General features: G+C 47.7%; 1 protein-coding gene across 3 annotated transcripts in view; it reads right to left on the minus strand.

The window, feature by feature from the left end:
* FLT1 (fms related receptor tyrosine kinase 1) overlaps window positions 1-12,225 on the minus strand; it is a 177,545-nt gene that overhangs the window by 30,597 nt on the left and 134,723 nt on the right. For all 3 annotated transcript variants that reach the window (XM_060080179.1, XM_060080177.1, XM_060080178.1), the window contains 3 exons: window positions 11,573-11,679; window positions 5,546-5,678; window positions 579-683 (listed from right to left, as the gene is read on the minus strand). In XM_060080179.1, the coding sequence (XP_059936162.1) occupies window positions 579-683; window positions 5,546-5,678; window positions 11,573-11,679 (345 nt within the window). The remainder of the gene's footprint in view (window positions 1-578; window positions 684-5,545; window positions 5,679-11,572; window positions 11,680-12,225) is intronic.

Consider the following 12,225-nt stretch of genomic DNA (forward strand, 5'->3'; position numbering starts at 1 on the left):
CTACCTCCCAGTGCTTCACAGGGTGATAGTATCTTCAACATAGGAAGATAGTTTGTTGTTTTCGGTTTTGTTTTGTTTTTATTTCTAAAGAGGAAATGTTTAATGGGTGGGACTTGACACTATAAAATAGCCAGAAGTTCTGATCAACTCAACTGTTCTAGCTTCATATTCTTACTTTACAGTGAGGTCCAGCCCCAGCTAAGCCTTTGAGATTTATGCCGTACAGCTAAGTTGCCGTCATAACGCCATAGTGGATCATTCCAAAACTCCGTATCTGTGGTTCCTGTGGGCTTGAGTCCCGGTAGTCTAGAAAAATCTGAGATGTGGTAGGAGAAAGATCTCCGAGGAGACGGAAATCATTTTCCCATGGATAATGCTGGACTGTTTCCTTTACAAGGTTTATTCTGAGCTCTTGCTGGTATCATCTAAAGCTCCGGAGGTCAAGGGGCTTCCAGCAGAAGCAAGTTTTGTGGCCAGAGCAGAAATGGCTTCTGTCTGTTCCTAGGTCACACCCAACTCGTGCTAGCATTTAGGGAACGTAATGGGTGAGCTGAAAGCCAAACTTACACCATCCATACCTTTCAGCATTTTTACAGCCACCGTCCGGCATGTAGGTGATTTCTTAATGCCAAATGCAGATGCTTGGACCACTTTTCCAAAAGCCCCTCTTCCAAGTGATTTGCCTACAATGAAAAGAAGACGTTGGTTTGTTTGCCAAGCCAGCAGGGTGAGTTTAAGTGTTTTTTCAGAAAGAAAGGGCCTTTTCCCTGTGTGTGTATGTGTGGCATGTAGCTCTGAATGGAATCTCCAATGAACTGACCCCAAAAGGGTCAGGACACATCTCTGGGGTGTCTTCCTTTCCACTCTTTATTGTGCTTCTGCGTTGTCCTCACCCTTCACAGCTAGGCTAGGCCCCTAGGAGGCATTTGGTGCAGGTGGATGGCCAGTGTCCTCTTTTACAAAGTCCTTCTTGTGGGGAGAGGCTACCACATCCTGAGTGGTCTTTTCCATTGTTTAATAAGGTTATTACCACAAAAATTTCCCTATGTTTAACCTAAGCCCCTTTTCTTGCCACGTACGCTTATTTCTTCTGATCTGTTTTCAGCAAAGGGAGGAAATTGAGAAGGGGGGTTACTGCTGTTGGTTATAATGATGCTTCAGAGCTACCAAAAAATAATTAAGTCATTTCTCAGACTTCCTTGCCAGGCAAGATATTCCCAGTATTTCCAACGTGTCTTTACATGATGATTATACACCTTCACGGTTCCAAACATGGGCCTATCAACCACTGGTAGTAATTTGTTTCAACCACAGAGAGGTGGTTGCCAGATGCAATAACAAAGTGAGGTCTCATTCACGGTACCCGGTATGTTATGTCGTAATGACTGTTAAACACTTTTTTTTTTCTCACCCTTGAATGAGACAACTTCACTCAAAGGGGCAATGACCATGTCTGAATCTTCCCAGAACTTGGCCTGGTGCCTGGTGCATCTGGGTCCCCCGTGTATTAGTGCAGAATGAAGAGTTGCATTTGGGAATTTGTGAGATGCTGACGGCACGTCTCACGCAGTCCCGGGTAACCAGAGGAGCCCGTGAGTTGCACACCTGAACGGTGCACAGAGATGAGGAGGGACCACCCCTGCCCCCAGAACACCTCCGCCACCTTTTCTATCAGGGCTTCCCTTCTGCTCCATCAGGAAACAGGTTGCTGAGTACAACCTAGAGAAACTGCACACTCAAGTGTGATACGGCAGAATAAAGAGTGAGCCTAAGAAGTCGCCTTTTTTTTTGGTTCTTCTGGCGGCAGGTGGGGGGTTGTGGGAAAGCCAACAAAATGCCTCTGGTCAAAAGTAAGTCCTGGTGGGGAGAGTGTTACTTCCACACAGAGCCTCCAGTTCCAACCAAGTCCTCTTGCTCAGACTGTTCTGATAACGTGCCTTCAGTGAGCTTTCCTCCCTTCCTTCTTTCCTATCTTTCTCAGATGCCAGTCCCTTCCCCCAAAGGACACAGTTTGTTGTTTGTGTTTTAAGATTCCTAGAAAATTGGTAGTGAAGCTTTCCTGCTCCCTCATCCTATTAGAAGCTTTATACTTCTATGTGCAGCTCCCCCACCCCCACCCGAGGTCACGTCCAGTGAGGAGGTGGGGAGAGCTCCGTCCCCAGTGACATCAGCGGCGTCTCCCCGCCTGGGTCTCACGGGGACGCGCTCTGCGTTAGGAGGAGACACGGGTGACGCGACACGCTTCCCCTGGTCACATGTGCACCTGTCGTGGCTGATCAGGTCCTCCTCCCAGAGCACAGGCTCCATGGACAGGGATAGAGTCTCTGCTCCCTTCTTCAGATAAAAGCATCCAAGAAATAGCAAGGTCAGGAGTTCTCGTTTAAATAAAAGAGCCTCCGGTGGACCCTGAAATCACGTATAGAAAGAACACTGGCAGATACCTTCTCCAGATTGTAAACATCGGTGCGCTTTGGTGAGAGGCTTATCCCTTGCTTTTGTAGGGTAAAAGAACACCTTTTCTCCTGCACTGCCTTCTACCATCTAATACGAAAAGTGTCCTGAGTCTGAGACAGATGAAGAGCATCTCTGTCTTGGGACAGCTCTCCACGGGGTCCACAGACCCCTGCTCGCTTGGGGCAGGCGACATCCTTTTCCTTTCCACAGCTTCAGCCCCCATGCGTTCCCTTCTTAGCCACCACACAAATCACTTTATTTTGACAAGTGTTTGGGGACTTTGCTTTGACCAGGGAGAAGCCGCTAGTACTCACTAGGCTTCCCTGTCTTTTCATTTATTCTCTTGGAAGCTGACTGCCCCCTCGAGCACGGCCCGAAGCCATTACGGCCTCTTTAATTATCTGGCGCAGTTGCGATCCTTGGGCAGATCTGCAGTTCCAGGGCCAGGGGAGCCCCGTCACACCGGACTCCATCTTGCCTGATCCTTCTTTTCCCTTAAAATCCTCCTTGGTGTCACCTAAATGCCACTAACTTGGAAAAGTGCTACGTCATTGTCATACCACGAGAGGATATTGGAATCTCCTCCAAGAGTGACTGGCCAGGGTCCCTGGGACACTGGGGAGAGTGCAGGGCAGCCTGGGGCTGAGTCCCTCTTGGGCATCCAGGGCTCCTCTTACCCTAGGCAGCACCATCCACTTGCCACATTCCACACTCCATGTGTGGTTTCCCACCTTAGGTAATCCTGACTTTACTTTCCAATGGGAAGATGCACTGTCAGGCATTATCCCAGCTTCTGTGATAAATGCATAGAAGCGGAATTCTCGCCCAGGTTGAGTGAGGCATCTCTAACAAAACAGGGTTTTTTTCTTTCTGGGTTTCAGGAATTTCAATGGTAGCAACACCTTTGACCTAAACTCTCACTCTGTCTATCAGGTGCTATCAGTTCTGACTTCTGTCACCAGGGCTGCGAGTCGTAACCCAGAGTACACTCAGCTGAAATCAGAAGCCGTTCGGTCTGTGTATTTCTCTACATTTCCAACCCACTGTAACTCTGCCCATCAAACCAGCTTTTCCTCTTCATCCATCCAGACATAATTTTGATTACTTTCAGTTGCCAGACGTTACTTCAGATTACTTTCTGTCATGTTTTTTTTTTTTTTTTTTTTGCGGTACGCGGGCCTCTCACTGTTGTGGCCTCTCCCGTTGCGGAGCACAGGCTCTGGACGCGCAGGCTCAGCGGCCATGGCTCACGGGCCCAGCCGCTCCGCGGCATGTGGGATTTTCCCAGACCGGGGCACGAACCCATGTCCCCTGCATCGGCAGGCAGACTCTCAACCACTGCGCCACCAGGGAAGCCCATGTATTTGTTTTTTAAGCCAAATAAATCTCAGGCCATGGAGTAGGACAAGGACTCCTCTGGCCCTTGCAGCCACACTCTGTGTTGAAAGGCAGAGTTAGCTGATTTGACCCACTCACCCTCATCCGTCAAAGACACTCACACGTACATTAGCCAAATCATAGCATCTGGCAGCTCCAGGAAGGAAAAGAACCAAAAGATCTTCAACAAGGAGACTCTTCTGAAATGGGATTCGCTAAACTCACAGGGCCCCAGGGGAATTCTGGTAGAAGGGTTAGCATTCTCCCTTGATGTGCCGTCAAGGATCACAATGGTACTAGGCCAAGGAATGAAGAAATGGGACAGAAAGCTCGTGTTTCCTATACAGAAAGATGCATGTCTGCTTGTGACTAATAACTCTGGAGAAAGCAATGTGGCCTGAGAATGGCTTACGGTTGTGGGAAAACTATCCCATGTTCCCTGCCAAGGTCACTGGCGGGGTGGGCTGGGCCAGCTGCCATATAATTTAGACTTGCAGAAGGAACTCATCTAGTGTGCCACCTGCCCTGAACTACTCTAAATTTAGTTGATTCCCCCCACCCCCAGTCGGCATCCATTGCTGGCTTTCGCCTGTCTCTCCAGCCTTTTACTGATTTCTAATTTTCTTCCCCAAGCCAAACAGCAGGCACTCTTGGGGCCAAGTCTTCTTTCTCATGGAGGGAGAAATGTAAGTGGAATCATTTCAAGGCCCAAGAGAACAAGAAAAGCCATTTCTCCCTCTCTGTCCCCTCACACCCCTACCCCAATATAGTCTGCATGTGGAGGAGGGGGGACCATGTGAGTGAATTGGAACAACAGGCTCTTCGGGCAGCAAGCTCCACTGGCTCCATGATCTCTTTTTTTAGTTCCAAATATTAATGATTCTGGCACACACACGAGAGAGTGGAAAACTTTCAGAAGCCACCATCCAAATATCTGGGCAAGAGTATCTGAGGCTCCTGTGGTTTTGTAGCACCGTGGGCTGGAGGTTAATTTGCATTGTGCTGTCTGAGCTGGAGGAGATTGGGGGTAAGCTGGAGAGAAAGCACGTTGGCCCGGTGTTTACAGCGTCCCTGTTACCTAGGAAACAGCAATCCTCCCTCTTCATAAATGACACGTAAATGACCCCCAAGGGCTTTTTTCTCTGTGTGGACATTTCAAACACCCCGGGAAATTCAAAGCATGTAATTTATAGGTTCGTGCAGAGGGCGTTTGATCCTCAGCCTTGCGGAGCACCAACCCTTTCACCATATATTTGGTTTTACTGCATCTCCTCATCCTGAATTGTGTTCTACGTCACCAATTTCTCATCCACAAAAATTTCATTATTTAAGAGTGTCTGTACTTATAAGACTCTGCTGGAACTAAGCTCTCCCCTTCTCCTCCACTCATCGGCTTTTACAGCTGTGTCCTTGTCCCTTCGAGGGGACACTCAAACACTTTTGCATCCCCAGCACCTAGACAAGCATCTGCTGCTCGGCGAAGGTGCTTAATAATTGTTGAAAGAATTAACAGGTGCTGCCTTGTCCCCTTGACCTTCTGTCTTAGGATTCTAGAGAATTCTCTGTCTCTGTGTCCATCTCCCTTGCTGGTTTGTGAGCAGCTGGAGGGTAGAATCCCAAGTCTAGTCGACTTCTGCGTCCCTCAAAGCGCAGTGCTTTGCAAGTAGTAGGTGCTCGGTTATGGGTTTAGGAGTCTATGGTACAAATACTTTACCCAGTTTAAGTCTCTCCCGGGCAAACTCCCACTTGCTGGCGTCGTAAGGGAGCCGTTCGCACTGCTCATCCAGGGGCACTTCATCTGGGTCCACGATAATCGATAGGTAGTCAGTTTTAATCTCAGAAGAAGACTGAGAAATAAAGAGATCTCAAAGTCACCAAGAAGGAAACAACTTTAAAAACCCAGATATTCAAGAAACCACACTTGGCAACATCGGCTGCTATTTTGGTTCGTTGGGTTGAAACCACGTGGTGGGGAACAGGAAGGACCCTCTGCATACACATAGACACATCACACGTGAGCGTGCACTTTTCATCAAGCAACCCCTTACTGTTCCCACGATGCATTTCTGCGGCACCCGCTCCACCGTCCTGTCTCAGGCCAAATGCACTCAGATTCTGCTGTGATCCTATTGCTTGTTCTTAACCAAGCAATAGTCCTCTGAAAAAATGCAAGGCATTTTAATAAAATCATTCCAAACTGTGACTAAAGATAGCTTTCCATGACCATTCTCCACATGCAGGAATACACACGACAGATGAGTCAACAGCGGGCTCCATGACTGTGGCTTTTCTACATTTGCAAGAAAGGCCGGAGGTGGCAAAGTAAACCCAGGATCCCTGGGATGGTTGAGAGGCACATTTCACGTGAAGTGTTTAAATAAACTCAGAAGGCCTGGCCCCTTAGTGGCTGCAGCAACCTGAAAAGACTATAGTGAGATTAGTATAAGATTTTCCTGGAGGAGTTTAAGAAAAAGGGTTCTGAGCTCAGCACTTAACAAACACTGAAAAGTCAGCACTTCTGAAAGAATGAAATAAAGGAATCCACCAACAAGTAGGCTACACAAGTTTCCTGGTGACCAAAATTTTGTGAGTCCCTGTTCAGATGTATTGGATTCCTCCAAACTGTTCAGTTTGAATTTGAAATATTTATGTTAAAATTCATGTAAAATGCAAACTTATTCAATATATTGCAAGTTCATATTTACCATACATTACTGTTACTCAGACGCAGGAAAAAGATAAAAATAAAAAAGGAAAAATGTACAAAAAGATTTATCTTCAATAAGAAGTAGAAGTTGATTATTTCAAAGGCCAAGGGGTAAGACTTACACACAGTCACATTCCAAGTTCTTTTGGCCACTGGTCAAATAAATAAGGTGGCATCTACCTTCTAGTGCTTGTTTTATCTTGGTAATGCAAATTAAGCCGGGAAAACACCCTTTATTTCAGATCATGCGTAACTAACTGGTTTTATATTTAGTGTCTTAGGTTCACATTAATGGGTGATGCCCTGTTAATATTAATTAACTGTAGAATTGACTGCATTTCTGTGGGCAGGACAGACGGGAAATATGTTTGCCTATATATGCTAGGTTTTGATAACTCTTGCCTAGAAGTTATGTACCCTCCATTTAAATGAGTTTCAGGCCCTTCCTTTCATGCACTTCCCTAAACAGGATCAGAGTTCAGTAGAGAAGATGAACCTCTCCATCCACCCGATTTCACACCCGCCCACATTCTTTGGCCCTGACTCACCCTGTTCTGGGCTGTCACAGCTCACCTCATCCATCACTTGCAATCTGTCTCTTTCTCACAAAAATTATCACTAAAATGTGTGACAGATAGCTCAAGGCAGGAAGATTTGCCTGGCCTTCACGAAGAGGGGAAAATGGAGAAAGATAGGGAGCACGTTTCTCACGAACTGCGATTGCCAGCGGTGTTAGACTGGAGGGCCCCAGCCTGTCAGACGCTCGTGCGAGGCTGTGCGGCTAGAGAGGCATATAAGTTCCTACACTAGGGTGCTGGGTGTTCATTAGTGCTCACTGCTGGAAGAGGTTTTCTGACTCAAGCTTTCAATGTCTGCTATAGCCACGGCCATGAGAAACGGTCTCCAGTCTTCCAAGAGCACAGGAAGCGCTGGAGCCCAGCCAGGGACAGCCTGGGTCCTGCAGGAAGTGAGGGAAGGTGGGCAGGGGTGACGGAGGCAAGGCAGCAGGCCATGAAGGTGGTCTTCCCACATGGCACCTGTGGAATCTGTGCTTCATCTCAATAAGGCGGATGAGAGGCAACACCCAACAAGACTTCAGGAGGGGCTTTGAGACAAGTATGAAAGTAGAATCTCGGTTGACAAATATTTATTCCTTCAATTGACATTAACGCCGAGCAGCCACTAGGTGCTTGGCATAGAAATTGCACTGCCAGGTGCTTCAGAGTCCAGGCTCTGAATTTGACAGGCTGGATTCGAATCGGACCAGCATATAACCTTGGGGAAGGTGCTTAACCTTTTTAAGGCTAGTTTCCTTGCCTGTAAAATAGTGATGATAATGGTACTTATCTCATAGGGTTGCTGTGAATATCAAATGAAATAGTCCACGTAAAGCAAGTACGGCCTGGAGTATAGGAAGTATGAATAAATGTTAGCTTTAAGTTGTAACACTGGCCTAGGCAGGGTGAGGATAAAAAGAGAAAATACAGGGCTTCCCTGGTGGCTCAGTGGTTAAGAATCCGCCTGCCAAGGCAGGGGACGTGGGTTCAAGCCCTGGTCCGGGAGGATCCCACATGCCGCGGAGCAACTAAGCCTGCGTGCCACAACTACTGAAGCCCGCATGCCTGGAGCCTGTGCTCTGCAACAAGAGAAGCCACTGCAATGAGAAGCACGCACATCGCAACGAAGACCCAACGCAGCCAAAAAAAAATAAATTTATTAAAAAAAAAAAAGAAAATCCAGCCCTTATCAGCGAGGATTTACTCTGAGGTTGGAGAAATCGTCTGGAAATAATTCCTGACACCTTGCTCCTCCTCACCTCCTACAACCAATTACTTCTCGAATTCTATAGTCATCCGGTTACTGATATGATACCTTCTTGCTCTCATCCTTTTTTTTTTTTTTTTTTGTGGTACATGGGCCTCTTACTGTTGTGGCCTCTCCCGTTGCAGAGCACAGGCTCCGGACGCGCAGGCTCAGCGGCCATGGCTCACGGGCCCAGCCACTCCGCGGCATGTGGGATCTTCCCACACCGGGGCACGAACCCGCGTCCCCTGCATCGGCAGGCGGACTCTCAACCACTGCGCCACCAGGGAAGCCCTCTCATCCTTTTATTGACATTAAAATTTCCTAAATTTTTAGAAATACAAAGGACCTCTTCCATTTAGTCCCAGTTTGCCTTTCCAGTTCTATTTCCACTAGGCTCCTCTATGCAAGGTAACCAGACTCCTCCCCTAACCTGGGGAGTGGACAGGAGTTCAGGTGGGCTGTGTCTTTCTGCTGCTTTTCTTCCAGCCACAGCCTTCAAAGTGTGTCTCTAAGCTGGGCTTTCTCTGAAGTTTTTCTCCCCCTCTCCTCCTTTGAACTCTGTAGTCTTTGCACCTCCCTTACAGATTTGGCAAGTTTTGCTTTTGTTAGTTCTGCTTCCCTATATGATGTACCTCCCCTTTCAAAACCCCATTGTTTAACTTTCCTTTCCTTCGAAAGCAGTGGCCTTCATTGTCACGTCTCCAAGCCACTCACTCCATACAACAAAAGCCTGAGGTTACTTACTCACCGTGGAGGAGGGCTGCCATCCCACATACCGACACTGTAGAGTACACCTTCCTGCTTCTGAATAGCAAGTCTAAGGTCAAACAACCTGGGTCAAAACTCAGCTCTGACTCTAACTAGCTTAGTGACTTTGGGCAAGTTACTTTACCTTTCCAAGCCTCAGTTTCCCTCTCTATAAAATGGGAATAATAATATAGTTACATCTTTGTGTTTTTTAAAGGATTAACTGAGATACAACATAACAAACGTCCCACAAGGTGCCACAAAGACCTGGCACATTAATAAGGGCTAATAGGGACTTCCCTGGTGGTCCAGTGGTTGGGACTCCGCACTTCCACTGCGGGGGGCGTGGGTTCAATCCCTGCTTGGGGAACTAGGATCCCACATGCCCTGTGGTGCAGCCAAAAAAAAAAAAAAAAAAGCTTTCTAATAAGGGCTAATACATCTCTAGAAATTGAGGAGGCCTTGATACCTTCCAAGTCCTGTTGATTTTTATCTCCCAAATATCTCTTGACTCTAATCATTTAGACTAAGCGACCATCATTTCTTTTTTTTTTTAGTTAAATTATTTATTTATTTTTGGCTGCATTGGGTCTTCGTTGCTGTGAGTGGGCTTTCTCTAGTTGCGGCGAGCGGGGGCTACTACTCTTCGTTGAGGTGCGCGTGCTTCTCATCGTGGTGGCTTCTCTTGTTGCGGAGTATGGGCTCTAGGCATGCGATTTTCCATAGTTGTGGCATGTGGGCTTCAGTAGTTGTGGCTCACGGGCTCTAGAGCGCAAGCTCAGTAGTTGTGGCACATGGGCTTAGTTGCTCCGTGGCATGTGGGATATTCCTGGACCAGGGCTAGAACCCATGTCCCCTGCCCACTGCGCCACCAGGAAAGTCCCTCTCTCTTTTTTTTTTTTAATATTTATTTATTTGGTTGCACTGGGTCTTTAGTTGCAGCTCGTGGGCTCCTTAGTTGCGGTATGTGGGATCTAGTTCCCTGACCAGGTTTCGAACCTGGGCCCCCTGCGTCGGGAGTGTGGAAGTCTTAACCACTGCGCCACCCAGGAAGTCCCGTGACCATCACTTCTGACTTGGACTACCAAGGTCTTCTGCCAGGTTCTTCTCTATTCACTCTTGCCCACTCTGGTCCTTTCTCCTCATACAGCTGAAATCATCTTTCCAGACACAGATCTCTCACCCTTGCCATCACCCACCTTTGCTTAACCTCACCCCTTGAAGGCTTCCTCTCACTTCTAAACCAGAGGGAGTTCCTTCCCGCAGCTTACAGGGCCCTGCCTGGGCAGCCACTGCAGCCTCTGCTTTCCTGCGCCCCCTTGTCTCTCATCCCCACCTCTTCGCCGGGTCAGCCTCTCCTCTTCACTGGGTCCCCTCTGCTTGCTCCAGCTCCAGACGTGTACTGTCTCTCTGACTGCAGACTCCCCCTCCATTATGTGTTGTTTAGTCGGCTTTGTAGCATTTGCTCTGCATTGTTATCAGAGGTCCCTACACAGGGTCTGGCACTCTGCCCCGAGCAGGCACACGGGAAATATTTGCGCCATGAATGAATGAGTGAGTAAGGTTGGCTCTTTCCTCCACTAAACTTCAGAGAAGCAAACTGTGCTACAGACCCAATGATAGGAATCTGAGGTCCTGAATTCCAACCTGAGCCTCACCCTCTAAAGAACTTAATTTTATCATGGGGCGCAAAGAGTATGGAACAGCAGAGATAAGACAGGTGGGCCTTTATTTTGCTTTTTCCCTTTTGGTTCTTAGCAGAGAGTGAGGTTAAGAACATGAATGCTTCCCAGGTCTCATGTTGAATTTAATTGAAAGACTTTTTTATATCAAAAATGTCTCTTCTGTGTCTGGGAAATAGTCATCTGTTCATTGCTCTAGCTTTTGTTCTGAACACCCCACGTTAGGGTTGAGATACCTTTTTTTTTTTTTGGCTGTGTGGCATGCAGGATCTTAGTTCCCCGACCAGGGATCGAACCCGCGCCCCCTACAGTGGAAGTGCGGAGTCTTAACCGCTGGACCACAGGGAAGTCCCAAGAGACGTTTTTTTGTTTGTTTGTTTTTGTTTTTGCGGTACACGGGCCTCTCACTGCTGTGGGCTCTCCCACTGCAGAGCACAGGCCCTAGACACGCAGGCTCAGTGGCCATGGCTCACGGGCCCAGCCGCTCTGCGGCATGTGGGATCTTCCTGGACCAGGGCACGAACCCGTGTCCCCTGCATCAGCAGGCAGACTCTCAACCACTGCGCCACCAGGGAAGCCCGCAAGAGACATTTTAATAATGCATTTGCCGTGTTCACCAGGCCAGAGGGAGGAAGAGGAGGGGAGGAAGAGGGTCTGCCGTCTGTTCAGGGCCTGCTCTGGACATCAGGCAGGCATTCTGGTGGGCACTTTGCATGACGTCACTACACCAACGGCGCTGCTAGGCATTTGGGAAGACTATGCAAAAAGGAGCATAGAATTTCATCTGAAATGTTCTTACCCTTTTCAGTTTTCGGATAAAGAGAGTTAACAGGAGCCAGAAGAGGGTTGCAGCCACACAGGTACATGTCAGAGTGATCAGCTCCAGATTAGACTTGTCTGAGGTTCCTGGAGAGATAAAAACACCAAGAGGGCGCTAAACAGCAACTCGCAAACTCCGGGTCTGTGATTTGACAGAAGAAGGTCGGTGACCTGGAATGCTTCATCACAGGATGCAATCGGCTGCCTGGCACAGGAATCGGCTGCCTGGCGCAGGAATCGGCTTCCAGGACAGAGCCTCTTACTTTCTCAGTCAGGCAGGGTCCATGATATTATCATCATAAACTTACATGGAAATGAAAAGACTTTCCAGAAATTTTGCTGTCGAGTTTGCAAACAATCCCAGAAATAGAGGAGAAATTAACAATGGGCAAAAACATTGAGGCAGGAACAAAACCTCACTGCAGCGCTAAATCTGGACTGTGTGAGATCTCCCTAATGGGTTTTAGAGGACATTCTAAAGAAAAAGAAAAAAAAAAAAAAGACATAAGTGTCCCTGGGGACTCACAAAATTCTTCAAAGTGGGTTTTTTTTTTTTTTTTTTTTTTTTTTTTTGTGGTACGCTGTCCTCTCACTGTTGTGGCCTCTCCCGTTGCGGAGCACAGGCTCTGGACA

Source organism: Mesoplodon densirostris, chromosome 17, assembly GCF_025265405.1.
Source record: "Mesoplodon densirostris isolate mMesDen1 chromosome 17, mMesDen1 primary haplotype, whole genome shotgun sequence".
NCBI classification, from domain to species: Eukaryota; Metazoa; Chordata; class Mammalia; order Artiodactyla; family Ziphiidae; genus Mesoplodon; species Mesoplodon densirostris.